Source organism: Rhinopithecus roxellana, chromosome 4, assembly GCF_007565055.1.
Source record: "Rhinopithecus roxellana isolate Shanxi Qingling chromosome 4, ASM756505v1, whole genome shotgun sequence".
In the NCBI taxonomy this organism is placed as follows: Eukaryota; Metazoa; Chordata; class Mammalia; order Primates; family Cercopithecidae; genus Rhinopithecus; species Rhinopithecus roxellana.
Genome location: NC_044552.1, coordinates 157,465,067 through 157,491,083, shown reverse-complemented (window position 1 = coordinate 157,491,083; position 26,017 = coordinate 157,465,067). Strand labels below are relative to the sequence as shown.

The 26,017-nt window shown below is 41.1% G+C and overlaps 1 protein-coding gene across 1 annotated transcript in view; it reads right to left on the bottom strand.

The window, feature by feature from the left end:
- LOC104667539 (apolipoprotein(a)) overlaps positions 1-26,017 on the bottom strand; it is an 84,521-nt gene that overhangs the window by 30,560 nt on the left and 27,944 nt on the right. The window contains exons 11-12 of the mRNA XM_030929434.1: positions 24,190-24,371; positions 22,809-22,968 (exon numbers count right to left, since the gene is read on the bottom strand). Coding sequence (XP_030785294.1) covers positions 22,809-22,968; positions 24,190-24,371 — 342 coding nt within the window. The remainder of the gene's footprint in view (positions 1-22,808; positions 22,969-24,189; positions 24,372-26,017) is intronic.

The following is a 26,017-nucleotide window of genomic DNA, read 5'->3' as shown; positions in this document are numbered from 1 at the left end:
AGTTTTTGCTATTGTGAATAGTGCTACAATAAACATATGTGTGTGTGCATCTTTATTGTAGAATGATTTATAATCCTTTGGGTATATACCCAGTAATGGGATGGCTAGGTCAATTGGTATTGTTCTAGATCCTTGAGGAATCACCACACTGTCTTCCACAATGGTTGAACTAGTTTACACTCCCACCAACAGTGTAAAAGTGTTCCTATTTCTCCATATTCTCTTCAGCATCTGTTGTTTCCTGACTTTTTAATGATCGCAATTCTAACTGGTATGAGATGGTATCTTATTGTGGTTTAGATTTGTATTTCTCTAATGACCAGAGATGATGAGCTTTTTTTCATGTTTTTGGCCACTTAAAGGTCTTCTTGCTAGAAGTGTCTGTTCATATCCTTCACCCACTTTTTGATGGTTTTTTTTCTTGTACATTTGTTTAAGTTGCTTGTGCATTCTAAACATTAGCCCTTTGTCAGATGGATAGATTGCAATAATTTTCTCCCATTCTGTAGGTTGCTTGTTCACTCTGATGATAGTTTTTTGCTGTGCAGAAGTTCTTTATTTTAATTAGATCTCATTTGTCAATTTTGGCTTTTGTTGCCATTGCTTTTGGTGTTTTAGTCATGAAGTCATCTCCCATGCCTATGTCCTGAATGGTATTGCCTATGTTTTCTTCTAGGTTTTTTTTTTCTTTTCTTTTTTTTTTTTTTTTGAGATGGAGTCTCACTCTGTTGCCCAGGCTGGAGTGCAGTGGCACAATCTTGGCTTGCTGCAAACTCCACTTCCTGGGTTCACACCATTCTCCTGCCTCAGCCTCCTGAGTAGCTGGGACTACAGGCACCCACCACCACACCCAGCTAATTTTTTTTTTTTTTTTGTATTTTTAGTGGAGAGGGGGGTTTCACCATGTTAACCAGAATGGTCTCGATCTCCTGACCTCATGATCTGCCCACCTCAACCTCCCAAAGTGTCTTCTAGGGTTTTTATGGTTTTAGGTCTCACATTTAATTCTTTAATCTATCTTGAGTTAGTTTTTGTATAAGGTGTAAGGAAGGGGTCCAGTTTCAGTTTTCTGCATATGGCTAGCAAGTTTTCCCAACACCATTTGTGTGGTGTTATTTCTGAGGCCTCTGTTCTGTTTCATTGCTCTATATGTCTGTTTTGGTACCAGAACTATACCATGCTATTTTTGTTCCTATAGCCTTGTAGTATATTTTGACATCAGGGAGCATGATGCCTCCAGCTTTGTTCTTTTTGCTTAGGATTGTCTTGGATATACAGGCCCTTTTTTGATTCCATATGAAATTTAAAGTAGTTTTTTCTAATTCTGTGAAGAAACCAATGGTAGCTTGATAGGGATAGCATTGAATCTATAAATTGCTTTGGGCAGTATGGCCATTTTCACAATATTGATTTCTCCAGTTCATTAGCATGGAATGTTTTTCCATTTGTTTGTGTCCTGTCTTATTTCTTTGAGCAGTGGTTTGTAGTTCTCCTTGAAGAAGTCCTTTACATCCCTTGTAAGTTGTATTCCTAGGCATATTTTATTCTCTTTGTAGCAATTGTGAATGGGAGTTCATCATGATTTGGCTCTCTGTCTGTTATTGGTGTATAGGAATGCTTGTGATTTTTCCATATTGATTTTGTGTTCTGAGACTTTGCTGAAGTTGCTTATCAGCTTAAGGAGATTTTGGGCTGAGATGATAGGGTTTTCTAAATATACAATCATGTCATCTGCAAACAGAAACAATCTGACTTCCTCTCTTCCTATTTGAATACACTTTACTTCTTTCTCTTGCCTGATTACCCTGGACAGAACTTCCAATACTTGAATAGGAGTGGTGAGAGAGGGCATTCATGTCTTGTGCTGGTTTTCAAAGGGAATGCTTCCAGCTTTTGCCTATTCAGTACGATATAGGCTATGGGTTTGTCATAAATAGCTCTTATTATTTTGAGACATACTCCATCAATACCTAGTTTATTAAGAGTTTTTAGCATGATTGGGTATTGAATTTTCTCAAAGGCCTTTTCTGCATCTATTGAGATAATATGGTTTGGAATGCTTTCAGAAGGAATGGTGCTAGCTCTTCTGTGTACCTCTGGTAGAATTTGACTGTTAATCCCTATGGTCTGGGCTTTTTTTGGTTGGTAGGTATTAATTACTGCCTCAATTTCAAAACTTGTTATTGGTCTATTAAGGGATTTGACTTCTTCCTGGTTTAGTCTTGGGAGGGTGTATGCATCCAGGAATTTATCCATTTCTTTTAGATTTTCTATTTTATTTGCATAGAGGTGTTTAAAGTATTCTCTGATGGTAGTTTGTATTTCTGTGGCATCAGTGGTGATATCCCCTTTATTATTCTTTATTGTGCATATTTGATTCTTCTCTATTTTCTTCTTTATTAGTCTGGCTAGTGTTCTATCTATTTTGTTAATCTTTTCAAAAAACCAGCTCCTGGATTTATTGATTTTTTAAAGTGTTTTTTTGTGTGTGTGTCTTTATCCCCTTCAGTTCTGCTCTGATGTTAGTTATTTCTTGTCTTCTGCTAGCTTTTGTATTTGTTTGCTCTTGCTTCTCTAGTTCTCTTAATTGTGATGTTAGGGTGTTGATTTTAGATCTTTCCCACTTTCTCCTATGGGCATTTAGTGCTATAAATTTCCCTCTAAACAGTGATTTAAATGTGTCCCAGAGATTCTGGCATATTGCGTCTTTGTTCTCATTGGTTTCAAATAACTTATTTATTTCTACCTTAATTTTGTTATTTACCCAGTAGTAATTCAGGAGCAGGTTGTTCAGTTTCCATGTAGTTGTATGGTTTTGAGAGAGTTTATTAATCCTGAGTTCTAGTTTGATTGCACTTTGGTCTGAGAGACTATTTCTTATGATTTCTGTTCTTTGGCATTTGCGGAGGAGTGTTTTACTTCCAATTATGTGGTCAATTTTAGACTAAGTGTGATGTGGTGCTGAAAAGAATGTATATTCTGTTGATTTGGGGTGGTGAGTTCTGTAGATGTCTATTAGGTCAGCTTGGTCCAGAACTGAGTTCAAGTCCTGAATATCCTTGTTAATTTTCTGTCACGTTGATCTCATATTGGCTGTGGGGTGTTAAAATCTCCCACTATTTTTGTGTGGAAGTCTAAGTCTCTTTGTAGGTTTCTAAGAACTTGCTTTATGAATCTGAGTGCTCCTGTATTGCGTGCATATATAATTAGGACAGTCAGATCTTCTTGTTGCATTCATCCTTTTACCATTATGTAATGCCCTTCTTTGTCTCATTTGATCTTTGATGGTTTAAAGTCTGTTTCATCAAAGACTAGGATTGCAGCCCCTCATTTTTATTTTCTTTCCATTTGCTTGGTAAATATTTGTTCTTTTCTTTATTTTGAGCCCATATATGTCTTTTCACCTTAGATGGGTCTTCTGAGTACAGCACAACAATGGGTCTTGATTCTTTATTCAATTTCCCAGTCTGTGTCTTTTAATTGGGGCATATAGCCCATTTATACATAAGGTTAATATTGTTATGTATGAATTTGATCCTGTCATTATGATGCTAGCTGGTTATTTTGCCCATTAGTTGATGCAGTTTCTTTATAGTGTTGATGGTGTTTATAATTTGGTATGTTTTTGCAGTGGCTGGTACTGGCTTTTCCTTTCCATATTTAGTGCTATCTTCAGGCAGGCCTGAAGTGCTCTTGTAAGGCAGGCCTGGTGGTGACAAAATTCCTCAGTATTTGCTTATTTGTAAAGGATTTTACTTCTCTTTTGCTTATAAAGTTTAGTTTGGCTGGATATGAGATTCTGTGTTGAAAATTATTTTCTTGAAGAACGCTGAATACTCTACATCTTTCTTTGGTGTGGATGTTTCCTGCCCTTGAACATCTGACTCCAATTTCTTCAGTTTTGGAATTCAGACTGGCTCTCTTTGCTCCTCAGCCTGCAGATAGCCTATTGTGGGACCTTGTGATCACGAGAAAGGGGAGGTTCCAAGATGGCTGAATAGGAACAGATCCAGTCCACAGTTCCCAGTGTGAGTGACACAGAAGATGGGTGATTTCTGCATTTCCAACTGAGGTACTGGGTTCATCTCACTGGGGCTTGTTGGATAGTGGATGCAGTCCACAGAGTGTGAGCTGAAGCAGGGCGGGGCATTGTCTCACCCAAGAAGCACAGGGAGTCGGGGAATTCCCTTTCCTAGCCAAGAGAAGCTGTGACAGATGTACCTGGAAAATCAGGACACTCCCACTCTAATACTGTGCCTTTCCAATGGTCTTAGCAAACAGCACACCAGGAGATTATATCCTGCGCCCGGCTCGGAGGGTCCCACGCCCATGGAGCCTCACTCACTGCTAGCACAGCAGTCTGAGATTGAACTGCAAGGCAGCAGCGAGGCTTTGGCAGGGATGTCTGTCATTGCTGAGGCTTGAGTAGGTAAACAAAGTGGCTGGGAATCTCGAAATGGGTGGAGCACACCACAGTTCAAGAAGGCCTGCCTGCCTCTGTAGACTCCACCTCTGAGGGCAGGGCATAGCCAAACAAAAGGCAGCAGAAACCTCCGCACACTTAAACGTCCCTATCTGACAGTTTGGAAGAGAGTAGTGCTTCTCCCAGCATGAAGTTTGAGATCTGAGAACAGACAGACTATCTCCTCAAGTGGGTCTCTGACCCCTCAGTAGCCTAACTGGGAGACACCTCCCAGTAGGGGCTAACTGACACCTCATACTGCCGGGTGCCCCTCTGAGATGAAGCTTCCAGAGGAAGGATCAGGCAGCAACATTTGCCATTCTGCAATATTTGCTGTTCTGCAGCCTCCACTGGTGATACCCAGGCAAACAGAGTCTGCAGTGGACCTCCAGCAAACTCCCACAGACCTACAGCTGAGGGTCCTGACTGTTAGAAGGAAAACTAACAAACAGAAAGGATATCCACACCAAAACCCCATCTGTATGTCACCATCATCAAGAACCAAAGGTAGATAAAACCACAGAGATGGGGAGAAACCAGAGTCGAAAAGCTGAAAATTCTAAAAATCAGAGCACCTCTTTTCCTCCAAAGGAATGCAGCTCCTCACCAGCAACAGAAGAAAGCTGGATGGAGAATGACTTTGAAGAATTCAGAGAAGAAGGCTTCAGACTATCGGTAATAACAAACTTCTCTGAGCTAAAGGAGGATGTTCGAATTCATCTCAAAGAAGCTAAAAACCTTGAAAAAAGACTAGATTAATGGCTAACTAGAATAAACAACGTAGAGAAGACCTTAAAGGACCTGATGGAGCTGAAAACCATGGCACTACATGACACATGCCCAAGCTTCAGTAGCTGATTCGATCAAGTGGAAGAAAGGGTATGAATGACTGAAGATCAAATGAATGAAGTGAAGAAAGAAGAGAAGTTTAGAGAAAAAAGAGTAAAAAGAAATAAACAAATCCCCCAAGAAATATGGGACTATGTGAAAAGACCAAATCTTTGTCTGACTGGTGTACCTGAAAGTGACAGGGAGAATGGAACCAAGTTGGAAAACAGTCTTCAGGATGTTATCCAGGAGAACTTCCCCAACCTAGCAAGACAGGCCAACATTCAAATTCAGGAAATACAGAAAACACCACAAAGATACTCCTCGAGAAGAGCAACTCCAAGACACATAATTGTCAGATTTACCACAGTTGAAATGAAGGAAAAAATGTTAAGGGCAGCCAGAGAGAAAGGTCGGGTTACCCACAAAGGGAAGCCCATCAGACTAACAGCGGATCACTCGACAGAAACTCTACAAGCCAGAAGAGAGTGGGGACCAATATTCAACATTCTTAAAGAAAAGAATTTTCAACCCAGAATTTCATATCCATCCAAATTAACTTCATAAGTGAAGGTGAAATAAAATCCTCTACAGACAAGCAAATGCTGAAATATTTTGTCACCACCAGGCCTGCCTTACAAAAGCTCCTGAAGGAAGCACTACACATGGAAAGGAACAACTGGTTCCAGTCACTGCAAAAACATGCAAAATTGTAAAGACCATCAATGCTAGGAAGAAACTGCATCAACTAACGAGCAAAATAACCAGCTAACGTCATAATGACAGAATCTAATTCACATATAACAATATTAACCTTAAATGTAAATGGGCTAAATGCTCCAATTAAAAGACACAGACTGGCAAATTGGATAAAGAGTGAAGACTCATCACTGTGCTGTATTCAGGAGACCCGTCTCAGGTGTAGACACATACATAGGCTCAAAATAAAGGGATGGAGGAAGTTCTACCAAGCAAATGGAAAAAAAAATGCAGGGGTTGCAATCCTATTCTCTGATAAAACATTTTAAACCAATAAAGATCATAAGAGACAAAGATCATTAGATAATGGTAAAGGGATCAATTCAACAAGAAGAGCTAACTATCCTAAATATATATGCACCCAATACAGGAGCACTCGGATTCATAAAGCAAGTCCTTAGAGACCTACAAAGAGACTTAGACTCCCACACAATAATAATGGGAGACTTTAACACCCCACTGTCAACATTAGACAGATCAACGAGACAGAAAGTTAACAAGGATATCCAGGAATTGAACACAGTTCTGCACCAAGCAGACCTAATAGGCATCTACAGAACTCTCTACCCCAAATCAATGGAATATACATTCTTCTCAGCACCACATCACACTTATTCCAAAATTGACCACTTAGTTGGAAATAAAGCATTCCTCAGCAAATGTAAAAGAACAGAAATAACAAACTGTCTCTCAGACCAAAGCGCAATCAAACTAGAACTCAGGATTAATAAATTCACTCAAAACTGCTCAAATGCATGGAAACTGAACAAGTTGCTCCTGAATGTCTACTGGGTACATAACAAAATGAAGGCAGAAATAAAGATGTTTTTTGAAACCAATGAGAACAAAGACATAACATACCAGAATCTCTTGGACACATTTAAAGCAGTGTGTAGACAGAAATTTATAGCACCAAATGCCCACAAAAGAAAGCAGGAAAGATCTAAAATTGACACCCTAATATCACAATTAGAACTAGAGGAGCAAGAGCAAACACATTCAAAAGCTAGCAGAAGGCAAGAAATAACTAAGATCAGAGCAGAACTGAAGGAGATAGAGAGATAAAAAACCCTCCAAAAAATCAATGAATCCAAGAGTTGGTTTTTTGAAAGGATCAACAAAATTGACAGACCGCTAGCAAGACTAATAAAGAAGAAAAGAGAGAGGAATCAAATAGACGCAATAAAAAATGATAAAGGGGATATCACCACCGACCCCACAGAAATACAAACAACCATCAGAGAATACTATAAACGCCTCTACGCAAATCAACTAGAAAATCTAGAAGAAATGGATAATTTCCTGGACACTTACACTCTCCCAAGACTAAACCAGGAAGAAGCTGAATCCCTGAATAGACCAATAGCAGGCTCTGAAATTGAGGCAACAATTAATAGCCTACCCACCAAAAAAAGTCCAGGACCAGATGGATTCACAGCTGAATTCTACCAGAGGTACAAGGAGGAGCTGGTACCATTCCTTCTGAAACTATTCCAATCAATAGAAAAAGAGGGAATCCTCCCTAACTCATTTTACGAGGCCAACATCATCCTGATACCAAAGCCTGGCAGAGACACAACAAAAAAAGAGAATTTTAGACAAATATCCCTGATGAACATCGATACAAAAATTCTCAATAAAATACTAGCAAACCGAATCCAGCAGCACATCAAAAAGCTTACCCTCCATGTACAAGTTGGCTTCATCCCTGGGATGCAAGGCTGGTTCAACATACACAAATCAATAAATGTAATTTATCATATAAACAGAACCAAAGACAAAAACTACATGATTATCTCAATAGATGTAGCAAAGGCCTTCAACAAAATTCAACAGCCCTCCATGCTAAAAACTCTCAATAAACTAGGTATTGATGGGACGTATCTCAAATTAATAAGAGCTATTTATGATTGGCGGAGCAAGATGGCTGAATAGGAACAGCTCCAGTCTCCAACTCCCAGCCCGAGCGACACAGAAGACCAGTGATTTCTGCATTTTCAACTGAGGTACTGGGGTCATCTCACTAGGGAGTGCTGGACAATCGGTGCTGGTCAGCTGCTGCAGCCTGACCAGCAAGGGCTGAAGCAGGGCGAGGCATCGCCTCACCTGGAAGCGCAAGGGGGAAGGGAATCCCTTTTCCTAGCCAGGGGAACTGAGACACACAACACCTGGAAAATCAGGGTAACTCCCACCCCAATACTGCGCTTTAAGCAAACAGGCACACCAGGAGAATATATCCCACACCTGGCCGGGAGGGTCCCACGCCCACAGAGCCTCCCTCATTGCTAACACAGCAGTCTGGGGCGATCTATCCGCAAGGCAGCAGCGAGGCTGGGGGAGGGGCGCCCGCCATTGCTGAGGCTTAAGTAGGTAAACAAAGCCGCTGGGAAGCTCGAACTGGGTGGAGCTCACAGCAGCTCAAGGAAGCCTGCCTGTCTCTGTAGACTCCACCTCTGGGGACAGCGCACAGCTGAAGACCAACAGGGGAAGCAGCGGGGGCCGGTGCAGACGTGAACGACTCTGTCTGACAGCTTTGGGGAGAGCCGTGGATCTCCCAACGCGGAGGTTGAGATCTGAGAACGGACAGACTGCCTGCTCAGGTGGGTCCCTGACCCCTGAGTAGCCTAGCTGGGAGACATCCCCCATTAGGGGCAGTCTGACACCCCACACCTCACAGGGTGGAGTACACCCCTGAGAGGAAGCTTCCAAAGGAAGAATCAGACAGGTACACTCGCTGTTCAGCAATATTCTATCTTCTGCAACCTCTGCTGCTGATACCCAGGCAAACAGGGTCGGGAGTGGACCTCAAGCAATCTCCAACAGACCCATAGTTGAGGGTCCTGACTGTCAGAAGGAAAACTATCAAACAGGAAGGACACCTATACCAAAACCCCATCAGTACGTCACTATCATCAAAGACCAGAGACAGATAAAACCACAAAGATGGGGAAAAAGCAGGGCAGAAAAGCTGGAAATTCAAAAAATAAGAGTGCATCTCCCCCTGCAAAGGAGCGCAGCCCATCGCCAGCAACGGATCAAAGCTGGTCAGAGAATGACTTTGACGAGATGAGAGAAGAAGGCTTCAGTCCATCAAACTTCTCAGAGCTAAAGGAGGAATTACGTACCCAGCGCAAAGAAACTAAAAATCTTGAAAAAAGAGTGGAAGAATTGACAGCTAGACTAATTAATCCAGAGAAGGTCATAAACGAAATGACAGAGATGAAAACCATGACACGAGAAATACGTGACAAATGCACAAGCTTCAGTAACCGACTCGATCAACTGGAAGAAAGAGTATCAGCGATTGAGGATCAAATGAATGAAATGAAGCGAGAAGAGAAACCAAAAGAGAAAAGAAGAAAAAGAAATGAACAAAGCCTGCAAGAAGTATGGGATTATGTAAAAAGACCAAATCTACGTCTGATTGGGGTGCCTGAAAGTGAGGGGGAAAATGGAACCAAGTTGGAAAACACTCTTCAGGATATCATCCAGGAGAACTTCCCCAACCTAGTAGGGCAGGCCAACATTCAAATTCAGGAAATATGGAGAACGCCACAAAGATATTCCTCCAGAAGAGCAACTCCAAGACACATAATTGCCAGATTCACCAAAGTTGAAATGAAGGAAAAAATCTTAAGGGCAGCCAGAGAGAAAGGTCGGGTTACCCACAAAGGGAAGCCCATCAGAATAACAGCAGATCTCTCAGCAGAAACTCTACAAGCCAGAAGAGAGTGGGGGCCCATATTCAACGTTCTTAAAGAAAAGAATTTGCAACCCAGAATTTCATATCCAGCCAAACTAAGTTTCATAAGTGAAGGAGAAATAAAATCCTTTACAGATAAGCAAATGCTTAGAGATTTTGTCACCACCAGGCCTGCCTTACAAGAGACCCTGAAGGAAGCCCTAAACATGGAAAGGAACAACCGGTACCAGCCATTGCAAAAACATGCCAAAATGTAAAGACCATCGAGGCTAGGAAGAAACTGCATCAACTAACGAGCAAAATAACCAGTTAATATCATAATGACAGGATCAAGTTCACACATAACAATATTAACCTTAAATGTAAATGGACTAAATGCTCCAATTAAAAGACACAGACTGGCAAACTGGATCAAGAGTCAAGACCCATCAGTCTGCTGTATTCAGGAGACCCATCTCACATGCAGAGACATACATAGGCTCAAAATAAAGGGATGGAGGAAGATCTACCAAGCAAATGGAGAACAAAAAAAAGCAGGGGTTGCAATCCTAGTCTCTGATAAAACAGACTTTAAACCATCAAAGATCAAAAGAGACAAGGCCATTACATAATGGTAAAGGGATCAATTCAACAGGAAGAGCTAACTATCCTAAATATATATGCACCCAATACAGGAGCACCCAGATTTATAAAGCAAGTCCTTAGAGACTTACAAAGAGACTTAGACTCCCATACAATAATAATGGGAGACTTCAACACTCCACTGTCAACATTAGACAGATCAACGAGACAGAAAGTTAACAAGGATATCCAGGAATTGAACTCATCTCTGCACCACGCGGACCTAATAGACATCTATAGAAGTCTCCACCCTAAATCAACAGAATATACATTCTTCTCAGCACCACATCGCACTTACTCCAAAATTGACCACATAATTGGAAGTAAACCACTCCTCAGCAAATGTACAAGAACAGAAATTATAACAAACTGTCTCTCAGACCACAGTGCAATCAAACTAGAACTCAGGACTAAGAAACTCAATCAAAACCGCTCAACTGCATGGAAACTGAATAACCTGCTCCTGAATGACTACTGGGTACATAACGAAATGAAGGCAGAAATAAAGATGTTCTTTGAAACCAATGAGAACAAAGATACAACATACCAGAATCTCTGGGACACATTTAAAGCAGTGTGTAGAGGGAAATTTATAGCACTAAATGCCCACAAGAGAAAGCAGGAAAGATCTAAAATTGACACTCTAACATCACAATTAAAAGAACTAGAGAGGCAAGAGCAAACACATTCAAAAGCTAGCAGAAGGCAAGAAATAACTAAGATCAGAGCAGAACTGAAGGAGATAGAGACACAAAAAACCCTCCAAAAAATCAATGAATCCAAGAGTTGGTTTTTTGAAAGGATCAACAAAATTGACAGACCGCTAGCAAGACTAATAAAGAAGAAAAGAGAGAGGAATCAAATAGACGCAATAAAAAATGATAAAGGGGATATCACCACCGACCCCACAGAAATACAAACAACCATCAGAGAATACTATAAACGCCTCTATGCAAATCAACTAGAAAATCTAGAAGAAATGGATAATTTCCTGGACACTTATACTCTCCCAAGACTAAACCAGGAAGAAGTTGAATCCCTGAATAGACCAATAGCAGGCTCTGAAATTGAGGCAACAATTAATAGCCTACCCACCAAAAAAAGTCGAGGACCAGATGGATTCACAGCTGAATTCTACCAGAGGTACAAGGAGGAGCTGGTACCATTCCTTCTGAAACTATTCCAATCAATAGAAAAAGAGGGAATCCTCCCTAACTCATTTTACGAGGCCAACATCATCCCGATACCAAAGCCTGGCAGAGACACAACAAAAAAAGAAAATTTTAGACCAATATTCCTGATGAACATCGATACAAAAATTCTCAATAAAATACTAGCAAACCGAATCCAGCAGCACATCAAAAAGCTTATCCACCATGATCAAGTGGGCTTCATCCCTGGGATGCAAGGCTGGTTCAACATTCGCAAATCAATAAACGTAATCCAGCATATAAACACAACCAAAGACAAGAACCACATGATTATCTCAATAGATGCAGAAAAGGCTTTTGACAAAAATCCACAGCCCTTCATGCTAAAAACGCTCAATAAATTCGGTATTGATGGAACGTACCTCAAAATAATAAGAGCTATTTATGACAAACCCACAGCTAATACTGAATGGGCAAAAACTGGAAAAATTCCCTTTGAAAACTGGCACAAGACAGGGATGCCCTCTCTCACCACTCCTATTCAACACAGTGTTGGAAGTTCTGGCTAGGGCAATCAGGCAAGAGAAAGAAATCAAGGGTATCCAGTTAGGAAAAGAAGAAGTCTAATTGTCCCTGTTTGCAGATGACATGATTGTATATTTAGAAAACCCCATCGTCTCAGCCCAAAATCTCCTTAAGCTGATAAGCAACTTCAGCAAAGTCTCAGGATACAAAATTAATGTGCAAAAATCACAAGCATTCTTATACACCAGTAACAGACAAGCAGAGAGCCAAATCAGGAATGAACTTCCATTCGCAATTGCTTCAAAGAGAATAAAATACCTAGGAATCCAACTCACAAGGGATGTCAAGGACCTCTTCAAGGAGAACTACAAACCACTGCTCAGTGAAATCAAAGAGGACACAAACAAATGGAAGAACATACCATGCTCATGGATAGGAAGAATCAATATCGTGAAAATGGCCATACTGCCCAAGGTTATTTATAGATTCAATGCCATCCCCATCAAGCTACCAATGACTTTCTTCACAGAATTGGAAAAAACTGCTTTAAAGTTCATATGGAACCAAAAAAGAGCCCGCATTGCCAAGACAATCCTAAGCCAAAAGGACAAAGCTGGAGGCATCACGCTACCTGACTTCAAACTATACTACAAGGCTACAGTAACCAAAACAGCATGGTACTGGTACCAAAACAGAGATATAGACCAATGGAACAGAACAGAGTCCTCAGAAATAATACCACACATCTACAGCCATCTGATCTTTGACAAACCTGAGAGAAACAAGAAATGGGGAAAGGATTCCCTATTTAATAAATGGTGCTGGGAAAATTGGCTAGCCATAAGTAGAAAGCTGAAACTGGATCCTTTCCTTACCCCTTATACGAAGATTAATTCAAGATGGATTAGAGACTTAAATGTTAGACCTAATACCATAAAAACCCTAGAAGAAAACCTAGGTAGTACCATTCAGGACATAGGCATGGGCAAGGACTTCATGTCTAAAACACCAAAAGCAACGGCAGCAAAAGCCAAAATTGACAAATGGGATCTAATTAAACTAAAGAGCTTCTGCACAGCAAAAGAAACTACCACCAGAATGAACAGGCAACCTACAGAATGGGAGAAAATTTTTGCAACCTACTCATCTGACAAAGGGCTAATATCCAGAATCTACAAAGAACTCAAACAAATATACAAGAAAAAAACAAACAACCCCATCAAAAAGTGGGGAAAGGATATGAACAGACATTTCTCAAAAGAAGACATTCATACAGCCAACAGACACATGAAAAAATGCTCATCATCACTCGCCATCAGAGAAATGCAAATCAAAACCACAATGAGATACCATCTCACACCAGTTAGAATGGCAATCATTAAGAAGTCAGGAAACAACAGGTGTTGGAGAGGATGTGGAGAAATAGGAACACTTTTACACTGTTGGTGGGATTGTAAACTAGTTCAACCATTATGGAAAACAGTATGGCGATTCCTCAAGGATCTAGAACTAGATGTACCATATGACCCAGCCATCCCACTACTGGGTATATACCCAAAGGATTATAAATTATTCTACTACAAAGACACACGCACACGTATGTTTATTGTGGCACTATTCACAATAGCAAAGACTTGGAATCAACCCAAATGTCCATCTGTGACAGACTGGATTAAGAAAATGTGGCACATATACACCATGGAATACTATGCAGCCATAAAAAAGGATGAGTTTGCATCCTTTGTAGGGACATGGATGCAGCTGGAAACCATCATTCTTAGCAAACTATCACAAGAACAGAAAACCAAACACCGCATGTTCTCACTCATAGGTGGGAACTGAACAATGAGATCACTTGGACTCGGGAAGGGGAACATCACATACTGGGGCCTATCATGGGGAGGGGGGAGGAGGGAGGGATTGCAGTGGGGAGTTATACATGATATAAATGATGAACTGATGGGTGCTGACGAGTTGATGGGTGCAGCACACCAACATGGCATAAGTATACATATGTAACAAACCTGCACGTTATGCACATGTATCCTAGAACTTAAAGTATAATAAAAAAATAAAAAAAAATTAAAAAAAAGAGCTATTTATGACAAACCCACCGCCAATATCATACTGAAAGGGCAAAAACTGGAAGCGTTCCCTTTGAAAACTGGCATGAGACAGGGATGCCTTCTCTCACCACTCCTACTCAACATAGTATTGGAAGTTCTGGCCAGGACAATCAGGCAGGAGAAAGAAATAAAAGGTATTCAATTAGGAAAGAGGAAGTCAAATTGTCTCTGCAGATGACATGACTGTATATTTAGAAAACCTCATTGTGTCAGCCCAAAATCTTAACCTGAGAAGCAACTTCAGCAAAGTCAGGATACAAAATCAATGTGCAAAAATCACAAGCATTCCTATACACCAATAACAGACACACAGTCAAATCATGACTAAAACACCAAAAGCAATGGCAACAAAAGCCAAAGTTGACAAATGGAATCTAATTAAACTAAAGAGCTTCTGCACAGCAAAAGAAACTACCATCAGAGTGAATAGGCAACCTACAGAATGGGAGAAAATGTTTACAATGTACCCGTCTGACAAAGGGCTAATATCCAGGATCTATACTCCCATTCACAATTGCTTCAAAGAGAATAAAATACCTAGAAATTCAACTTACAATGGATGTGAAGGTCCTCTTCAAGGAATACTACAAACCACTGCTCAGTGAAATAAAAGAGGACACAAACAAATGGAAGAACATTCCATGCTCATGGATAGGAAGAAACAATATCATGAAAATGGCCATATTGCCCAAGGTAATTTATAGATTCAATGCCATCCCCATCAAGCTACCAATGACTTTCTTCACAGAATTGGAAAAAACTACTTTAAAGTTCATATGGAACCAAAAAAGAGTCCACATTGCCAAGACAATCCTAAGCCAAAAGAACAAAGCTGGAGGTATCACACTACCTGACTTCAAACTATATTACAAGACTACAGTAACCCAAACAGCATGGTACTGGTACCAAAACAGAGATGTAGACCAATGGAACAGAACAGAGCCCTCAGAAATAATACCACACATCTACAACCATCTGATCTTTGACAAACCTGACAAAAACAAGAAATGGGGAAAGGATTCCCTATTTAACAAATGGTGCTGGGAAAACTGGCTAGCCATATGTAGAAAGCTGAAACTGTATTCCTTCCTTACAACTCACACAAAAATTAATTCAAGATGGATTAAAGACTTAAATGTTAGACCGAAAACCATAAAAACCCTAGAAGAAAACTTAGGCAATACCATTCAGGACATAGGCATGGGCAAGGACTTCACATCTAAAACACCAAAAGCAATGGCAACAAAAGCCAAAATTGACAAATGGGATCTAATTAAACTAAAGAGCTTCTGCACAGTGAAAGAAACTACCATCAGGGTAAACAGGCAACCTGCAGAATGGGAGAAAAATTTTACAATCCACCCATCTGACAAAGGGCTAATATCCAGAATCTACAAAGAACTTAAACAAATTTACAAGAAAAAAATCAAACAACCCCATCAAAAAGTGGGCAAAGGATATGAACAGACACTTCTCAAAAGAAGACATTTATGCAGCCAACAGACACATGAAAAAACGCTCATCATCACTAGCCATCAGAGAAATGGAAATCAAAACCACAATGAGATGCCATCTCACACCAGTTAGAATGGTGATCATTAAAAAGTCAGGAAACAACAGGTGCTGGAGAGGATGTGGAGAAATAGGAACACTTTCACACTGTTGGTGGGACTGTAAACTAGTTCAACCATTGTGGAAGACAGTGTGGCAATTCCTCAAGGATCTAGAACTAGAAATACCATTTGACCCAGCCATCCCATTACTGGGTATATACCCAAAGGATTATAAATCATGCTGCTATAAAGGCACATGCACATGAATGTTTATTGCGGCACTATTCACAATAGCAAAGAGTTGGAACCAACCCAAATATCCATCAATGGTAGACTGGATTAAGAAAATGTGGCACATATACACCATGGAATACTATGCAGCCATAAAATAGGATGAGTTCATGTCCTTTGTAGGAACATGTATGAAGCTGGAAACCATCATTCTGAGTAAACTATCACAAGGACAGAAAACCAAACACTGCATGTTCTCACTCATAGGTGGGAATTGAACAATGAGAACACTTGAACACAGAGTGGGGAATATCACACACCAGGGCCTGTCATGGGGTGGGAGGAGGGGGGAGGGATAGCATTAGGAGATATACCTAACGTAAATGACGAGTTAATGATTGCAGCACACAAACATGGCACATGTATACATTTGTAACAAACCTGCATCTTGTGCACATGTACCCTAGAACTACAAGTATAATAATAACAAAAAAAGGATGTTGAATATTGCCCCCCCCCCCCATCACTCTCTTCTGGCTTGTAGGGTTTCTGCAGGAAGATCCACTGTTAGTCTGATTGGGTTCCCTTTGTGGGTAACCGAAACTTTCTCTCTGGCTGCCCTTAACATCTTTTTCCTTCATTTCAACCTTGGTGAATCTGACGATTGTGTGTCTTGAAGTTGCTCTTCTTGTGGTGTTTTCTGTATTTCCTGAATTTGAATGTCGGCCTGTCTTGCTAGGTTGAGGAAGTTCTCCTGGATAATATCCTGAAGAGTGTTTTCCAACTTGGTTCCATTCTCCTCGTCACTTTCAGGTACTGCAATCAAACATAGGTTCAGTCTTTTCACGTAGTCCTGTATTTCTTGGAGGATTTGCTCATTCCTTCTCATTCTTTATTCTCTAATCTTGTCTTCACGCTTTACTTCATTAACTTGATCTTCAATCTCTGATATCCTTTCTTCCACTTGATTGATTTTGCTATTGATACTTGTGTATGTGTCATGAAGTTTTTGTGCTGTGTTTTTCAGCTCCAAAAAGTCATTTATGTTTTTCTCTAAACTGCTTACTCTAGTTGGCAATCCTTCTAACCTTTCTTCAAGGTTCTTAGCTTCCTTGCATTGTGTTAGAATATGCTCCTTTAGCTCAGAGGAGCTTGCTATTACCTTCTGAAGCTGGGACCCACTTGAGGAGGTACCCTGTCCCTTATCAGAGCTCTAGTGCTGTGCTGGGAGATCCACTGCTCTTTTCAGAGCTGGCAGGCAGGAAACTTTAAGTCAGCTGAAGCTGCACCCACAGCCAACCCTTCCTCCAGTTGCTGTCCCAGGGAGATAGGAGCTTTGTCTATAAGCTTCTGACTGGGGCTGCTGCCTTTCTTTCAGAGATGCCCTGCCCAGAGAGGAGGAATCTAGAGAGGCAGTCTTGCTACAGTGGCTTTGCCAAGCTGCAGTGCACTCTGCCCAGCTCAAACTTCCTAGCAGCTTTGCTTACATTTTGAAGGGAAAACCTCCTATTCAAACCCCAGTAATGGTGGACACCCCTCCTCCCACCAAGCTTGAGTGTCCCAGGTCAACTTCAGACTGCTGTGCTGGCAGCAAGAATGTCAAGCCAGTGGAGCTTAGCTTGCTGGGCTTCATGGGGGTGGGATCCATTGAGCAAGACCACTTAGCTCCCTGGCTTCAGCCCTTTTATCAGGGGAGTGAATGGTTCTGTCTTGCTGGCATTCCAGGGACCACTGGGGTATGAAAAAAATCTCCTGCAGCTAGCTCAGTGTCTGCCTAAATGCCAGCCCAGTTTTGGGCTTGAAATCCAGGGCCCTGGTGGTGTAGGAACCCCAGGGAATCTCCTGGTCTATGGGTTGTGAAGACCATGGGAAAAGCATAGTATTTGTGTCGGAATGCACTGGTCCTCAGGGCACAGTCCCTCACAACTTCCCTTGGCTAGGGAAGGGAGTTCCCTGACCCCTTCCACTTCCCAGGTGAGGTGAGGCGCCACCCTGCTTCAGCTCACCCTCTGTGGGCTGCACCCACTGTCTAACCAGTCCCAGTGAGATGAGCCAGGTACCTTGGTTGGAAATGCAGAAATCACTCACCCTCTGTGTTGATCTCACAGGGAGCTGCAGACCGGAGCTGTTCCTATTCAGCCATCTTGCCAGCCATCAACTCTTTCTGAATCTTAAGTGGAGCATTTAGGCCATTTAGATTCAATTTTAGTATTGAAATGTGAGGTACCATTGCATTCATCATATTCTTTGTTGCCTCCATACTTCGGTTTTGTTTTTTGTTTTTGCTTTTTAACTTGTACTTTTGTTGTACAGGTCTTGTGTGATGTATGCTTTCAAAAGGTTCCATTTTTATGTGTTTCTAGGATTTGTTTCAAGATTTCGAGCTCCTTTTAGCAGTTCTTCTAGTGGTGACTTGGTAATGGTGAATTTTCTTAGCACTTGTTTGTCCAAAATGACTGTAACTTTCCTTCATATATGATGCTTACTTTTGCTGGATACAAAATTCTTGGCTGATAATTGTTTTGTTTGAGGAGGCTGATGATAGGGCCCCAATCCCTTATAGCTTGTAGGGTTTCTGCTGAGAAATTTGTTGTTAATCTGATAGGGCTTCCTTTATAGGTTACCTGGTGCTTCTGTCTTACAGCTCTTAAGATGCTTGCCTTCGTCTTAACTTTGCATAACCTGATGAGAATGTGCCTAGGCGAAGATCTTCTTGTGATGAATTTCCCAGGTGTTCTTTGTGCTGCTTGTATTTACATGTTCTTTGTGTTTCTTGTATTTGCATGTCTAGGTGTCCAGCAAGGCCAGGTAAGTTTTCCTATTATACCCTCAAATATGTTTTCCAAGTTTTTAGTATTGTCTTCTTCCTCAGGAGCCACAATTATTCTTATATTTGGTCATTTAACATAATCCCAGACATCTTGGAGGCTTTGTTCATATTTTCTTATCCTTTTCCCTTTGTCTTTGTTGGATTGGGTTAATTTGAAGACCTTGCCTTTGAGCTCTGAATTTATTTTTTCTACTTGTTCAATTCTATTGCAGAGACTTTCCAGAGCATTATGCATTTCCAGAAGTATGTCCAAAGTGTCCTAAATTTTTTATTGTTTTTTAAATTAAGCTATCTATTTTGTTGAATATTTCACCCTTTACTTCTTGCATCATTTTTTTGGATTTCCTTGCATTGGACTTTGCCTTTCTCTGCTCCCTCCCTGATTAGCTTAATAACTAATCTCCTGAACTATTTTTCAGGTAAATCAGGGATTTCTTCTTGGTTTGGATTAATTGCTGGTGAACTAGTGTGATTTCTAGGGGTGTGATGAGCCTTGTTTTTTCATATTACCAGCGTTGGTTTTCTGGTTCCTTCTCATTTGGGTAGATCGTGTCAGAAGGAAGGTCTAGGACTGAAGGCTGTTGTTCAGATGTTTTTGTCCCACGGGTTGTTCCCTTGATGTAGTACTCTCTCCCTTTTCCTGTGGATGTGGCTTCCTGTGAGCTGAACTGCAGTGATTGTTGCCTCTCTTCTGGGTCTTGCCACCTAGAGAGTCTACCCAGCTCTGGGCTGGTACTGAGGGTTGTCTGCACAGAGTCCTGTGATGTGAACCATCTATGGGTCTCTCAGCTGTGGATACCAGTGCCTGTTCTGGTGGAGGTGGTGGAGGGTGCAATGGACTCCATAGGGATTCCTAGCTTTGGTGGTTTAATGCCCTATTTTTGTGCTGGTTGGCCTCCTGCATCAGCTGTAGTAGTGTGAAGAGGGACTAGAGGTGGGTGGGCCCTAGAACTCCAAAGATTATATGCTCTTTGTCTTCTGCTACCAGGGTGGGTAGGGAAGGACCATCAGTTAGGGGCGGGACTAGGCATATCTGATCTCAGACTTTCCTTGGGTGTGTCTTAGTGAAGCTTCCGTTGGGGATGGGGGTGAGGTTCCTAGGTCACTGGAGTTGTGTACCTAGGAGGATTATGGCTGCCTCTGCTGAGTCATATGGGTTGTCAGGGAAGTGGAGGAAAGCTGTCAGTCACAGGCCTCACCCAGTATCCATGCAAACCAAAGGCTGGTCTTACTCCCACCATGCCCCCCACCCCCCAACAGCCCCAAGTCTGTTTCCAGGCGGAGGGAAAGTCAGGCTTGAAAATTTGCCTGAGGTTTTCTACCTCCCAGCTGTGAAAGAAAAGGGCTTTAGTCCTCCCACCTGTGAAGTCTGCAAGCCAGATTCATGTCCTCCCCCAAGTTCTGGCCAGGAGGCTTCTCCCCTGTTCAAATTGTTACAAAGTTCAGGTAGAGCAGTCTTCCCTGTGGAGTTGTACCCTCTGTTCCTCTGGCCACCCTCCTGACAGATCCCTGTGGTGCCAGGCAGGAATGGGCTGCTTGGGGATCTAGCAAGCTCCCAGGTCTTCTCTGCTCCTTCCTCTACTCCTGTATTTCACTTGGCTCAGCTCTCTAACTTTACTGAACTCCAGGTAAAGTTGGGAACTTCTCCTGCAAACAGACCTTCAGCTTCTCCAGTCGAGGGCTGTGTTCGAAGGAGTAAGGCCCCCTCTTTGCCATTTCTGCAGCTGGGGCACTCACAGTATTTGGGGTGTCTCCTGGGTCCTGCAGGAGCAGCCTGCTTCCTTCACAGGGTCTGTGGGTCCTCTCAGGATTGCTGGTCTGTTCTTACAGTCAATATCAGGCTAAAATTAACAATACAAGCCTCCGCATGCTGCTCTGTCCAGAGCTGCAATCTAGTCCTGCCTTCTGTCCGCCATGATCCCTCACCTCTCTGGTTTTTCTTCTTTCTATTACTTTAAAGATGTTACTACATTGTTTCTGACTTTAATTGTTTCTGATGAGAAAGCATCAGTCATTTGTGTAACTGTTCCTCTACATAAACAATGTTTTTTCCTCTGACTTATAAAATTTTCCTTGCTATCTTTGATTTTAGACAATTTAACCAAGATTTGCCCAAGTAAATCATACATTTTTACTTTTCGAGATCATATTTCTGATTGATTAATTTTCTTGAATCTGTGAGCTTCTTACTTTCTTCATATTTGGAAAGTTTTCAGTCATCATTGCTTCAGGTATTTTTTCTGTTCCAGTATCTCTTTCCTCTCTTGTGGTATTTGATCACAGGAACAAATGATCATATGTATATTTTAAGTGTTCTTGCTAATTCCATCATTTCTGTCATTTCTGGGTCTATTTGTATTGAGTGATTTTTCTCCTGGTTATGGATCACACTAAATGCTTTTTTTATGTCTAGTAAATTTTTAAATTTATGTCACATATTGTGGATACCAGACAACTGAGCAATTTGGTTTTGTTGTTTACTTATGAAGAGGTTAAGTTTTCTTCTGATGGGCAACTAATTGATGTTTAGATGATTTTGGTGTTTCTGACTTGCTTTTCAATTTTGCTAGGATTTTTGTGGAGTAGACTTTGCTCTTAAAATACATCAACTCTGTTTCCAAAGAATGGCTTTTCTGGGATCTCTACTGAATGCCCAAGATTTGCAATGAGGTCTCTTCTCTAGCTGGTAAGAACTCAAATATCTCCCAGTGCTTTGTGAGCTCTGCCATCTCCACTGAGCTCACTGTTCCCTTGTAGTTGTTCTTTCCCCAGTAGCTGTTCTTTGTCCTGCTTTCATTGTGGAATCATTCCCTGTGCATACGCAGGTTTATATTACACTGAGGCAACTTCTATGTGCATGACTGTAGCTCTTTATCTCCACAAATTCTTTCTTATTATTACCAAGCATAGAAAATCCCAGCTGCCTTTGTAATTCCAAATTCTGGTGTCTCTCAGTTCATCAAGACTGCTGTGGTCGCTTGGGCTCCATCTCTTTGCCCTTCAATCCATGATGAAATACAGAATACTTATGGAGTTGAACACATTTGCCTCCTGTTCTAAATTATCTCAATACACTACTGTCTGTTGTGCAACATGTGAAAACAGTATTTTCATATATTTTATAGTCATTTGCTTCCAAAAGACTGTTATGCTTACACCTGCTTTTTGTCCACATACCTGTCCATTTTACTTTTCAGCATTTGTGTACTTTCTGACTCTCATCTGCCTTCCTGCTTTTGCTCTTCATGTCTTGGTAACACATGTCCTTTCAGACCACTGGTGCTTCAGACCCAGTGTGTTTATACAGGTATGTATGTGTGCATATATATATGGGTATCCATATATACACACACATATATACATATTTGTGTGTGTAAATGAATATTCAGTTACATACTTGAATATTTATATATAAATATTTAAAATGTTATATTAAAAATATATAAAAATACTCAGACATACATAGTGAAACAATATAATTTTTAATAAAATATTAAAAATATATAAATTTATACAAAAATTTAAATATAAAATTTATATATAAGTATATAAATATTCAGACATATATATAAATATTCAGATGTGTGTGTGTATTTATCTATATGTCTTAATTTTTTTTTTTTACTTATTACCCGTGACAAAAATGGCAAACAAACCTTCAGGAATTGAAGTTTAGAATGACAAAATTGCATGGGTGAAAGATGACATTGATTTTTAGTGGGCATTGTGGAATGGTACTGTATTTAAGCATTTGGTCATTTGATCTTCTGAGCTTTACATGAATGTGACTTCACCATCTCCGTATATTCTGCTCCTTCCATAAAACTATTAGGAAATACACCAGGCCTAAAATTTCTCTTCTCTTAGACTCTTTGCTCAAAAGCAAAAGTCCTGAGACATTTTCCCAAAATGTGAGTCTAAGAGAAATTTGTCCCTAGGAAGTGAACTTAAAGCATGGCTCTTCTAACCAACATTTGAGTTGGCTGTTGCTCCTCTTACGGTTTTAATCAAATACATACGCATTTGGGTAGTTTTCTGGGGTCCTCTGATGCCAGTGTGGTATCATAGATGACCAAGATTGACAGTTCCTTCCTGTGACAGTGGTGGAGGATGTGCCTCGATAACTCTGTCCATCACCATGGTAGCAATCCTGGACCACAGGGCTTTTCTCAGGTGGTGCTGAAATTAAAATAAAAGAAATCATAGTAATTGCATGAGCAGAGAAACATGGGAGACAATTTATGTCACAAACTGGACAGTAGCCTCTGAAAATTATTACTATTCTTTTTTCTACTAGTAGCAAAAGGATGTGAAAAGACTCAATAGAGTCATAGTATTCTAGAATTTTAATAAGTTCAAAGAAACATTATTTTTAAATCTAAAGATAAAGAACAGAGCAGAATGCTGGACACTGGAAATTACATTCATGTGCAGCTCCATCCTATGAATCTCTACTGGGTTTTCATGAGAACCACAGGGCAGAAGACCAGAATGCAACGCATTCCTTGGTGGAGGCTGTAGGAGGTGACTGGTGGTCAGTCAGGAGCAGGCATGAGACCCTTCCACATTTCCCTAGACCATTGCTCATACCAAGGCAAAAGCCTTAACCTTCTGAAAATTTGGGCAGGAAATCATCCTGCATTTAGGAGTGCAGGCAAAGACTCATTGTTTCTCAAGGAGGGTTAGAGACAAACAACTTATTCCCTTGGAGGAGAGATAGAGAGTCTTCTGGTGCCCAGAATCCTGAATTGCAACAAAGCAGAATTCTCTTCCTCTTCTTCTGTAGACTCACTGCCGATGCAAGTTTCATGAGAAGAAGAGGCAAGAACACCTAGAAATTTCTAACTTCAAAGCCATGTGAATAGAGCCTGTGAAAGACTGAGGTAGGCCAGGGAGAGAGAGCATTCATTGGTAACCTCCTGCTGTGTAGCCCCAGGACAATTAAAAAGAATGCAGTCTCCTTAGGTTTCTCTAGGATATTATACTCAAAGGCCACATTCTTAAAGACTGCAAACTATGGATTGCAATGAAAAAGGTCTATCTGAAATCACTAGAAAGGCTTATTGGCATGGAAATCTTCACATATTTGGCAGGTTGTTAGAATATCCATTTTGGCTAGGACACTGAAATGACCCACTTAATAACCAGGGGAGTGGTAAATACAGTGCCCTGGAGGGTCTGTGAGATTCCTAAAGACACCATGCCCTTCCTAAAGACACTGCCTCCTCATGGGGTGCCAAAAATCACAGCTCTGGATCCCCCAGAGAGGGCACTGAGGCTTTCCTCCACATAGCAGACCCTCAACCAACCCTCCAGTGTACCACTGAAGGCTTCTGCATCAGTAAGATTTTCCATGGCTTTTCATCCCAGTGTATAGATGTCTAATCACAAACATCTTACCTTGTTCAGAAGGAGCCTCCGTGCTTGGAACCAGGACCACCGTGGGAGTTGTGAGGACACTTGATTCTGTCACTGGACATTGTGTCAAGTTGCAGTACTCCCACCTGACACTGGGATCCATGGTGTAACACCAAGGGCGAATCTCAGCATCTGGATTTCTGCAGTAGTTCCTGGTCAGGCCACTGCAAATTTCAAAACAATACAGGTCACCAGAGATGGGAGAAGATTCAAGAGCACTTAGCGCCCTCTATGTTTTGCTGTAACAAAGTGTTAACAAGTACCTTTGAAATATTCCCATTATACATACAATAATATTGCCATAAGCACAAATGGTCTTCAACTTCAACTTATAAACAAGTGTGGACACATCACAGATTATAATTTTTATTTTAAAACCTCAAAAGTAGTATATGCTCTCTATAAAAACTGAGATAATACATATCTGTACAAGAAAGGATCAGAATATCCTCCTTTCACCTTCTGCCAAATACTTTCCTCCAGAATAAATGACATAGATTTTGAAGTATATATCTTAGATTTTTTTAATGCACATACAAAGGTATCTCTGTCTGTCTAGCTCTTTGTATCTCTCTCTATAGGACTATATAGTAATAGGTAAGTTGGAACTCAAATACATTTCCCCAAGGAAGAAAGGACATCCAAGAATATATATATCCCATGCAAGCCCCCTTACTCTACGCATAGTGTAGCATAAATGCTCTACATTTGCAATATAAAATAATCATGAAAATAGTATTACTATAAATACTGTATCTGGCAGAGCAAGGAGGTTTGGCTCTACAAGACTTATAAAAGCTTCCCTGGGGCCGGGCGCGGTGGCTCAAGCCTGTAATCCCAGCACTTTGGGAGGCCGAGACGGGCGGATCACGAGGTCAGGAGATCGAGACCATCCTGGCGAACACGGTGAAACCCCTTCTCTACTAAAAAATACAAAAACTAGCCGGGTGAGGTGGCGGGCGCCTGTAGTCCCAGCTACTCGGGAGGCTGAGGCAGGAGAATGGCGTAAACCCGGGAGGCGGAGCTTGCAGTGAGCTGAGATCCGGCCACTGCACTCCAGCCTGGGCGACAGAGCGAGACTCCGCCTCAAAAAAAAAGCTTCCCTGGAAAACTAGCTCCCAGGCAGGATGTTGCTTCTCTAGGATTGGTTCATGGGCAGGACCTCCTCTCCTGCTCTCAGTCCATCCTCTGCTGGCTGCAGCCACTCTGGGACTGAAGGAATGGGTGATGAGTTGAAAGAACAGCGGGACCCAAGGCATAAAGGGAGACGGCTAGGTAGACTATGGGATCTGAAGGGGCCAAGTGGCTATGGAGGAGTCAGAAAACAACGCAGTAAGAGGCACAACAGGTGAAGACCCTAGGCTGGGGGAATCTTGGAGAATGCATTCCCCCATGCCACCCAAAAACGTTGCTCCAACCTCTCAGAATCCTCATATTATTTTTCTTCTACTTACATAGCATTCTTTCACATCTTTTGTTACACAATCCTGCTGATGAAACATTCTTTTATTTGTTCTTTGTTTTTAGGATGACAGAATATGTACTTACATAACATTCATTTTCAATGGAATTGTTTGCTGTGCACAGCGTTTAAGTTTGCTGTTTTTTTTTTTCCTTCTTATCACTCTAAAGGTGTTATTCCATTGTTTCTGACTTGATCTTTTTTTTTCTTCTTAGTGTGTTATTTCATTGTTTCTGACCTGATCGTTTCTTCTTCTTACCACTCTACAGGAGTTATTTCGTTGTTTCTGATATAATCTTGTTTTCCTTCTTACTATGCTAAATGTGATATTTTGTTGTTTCTGATTTG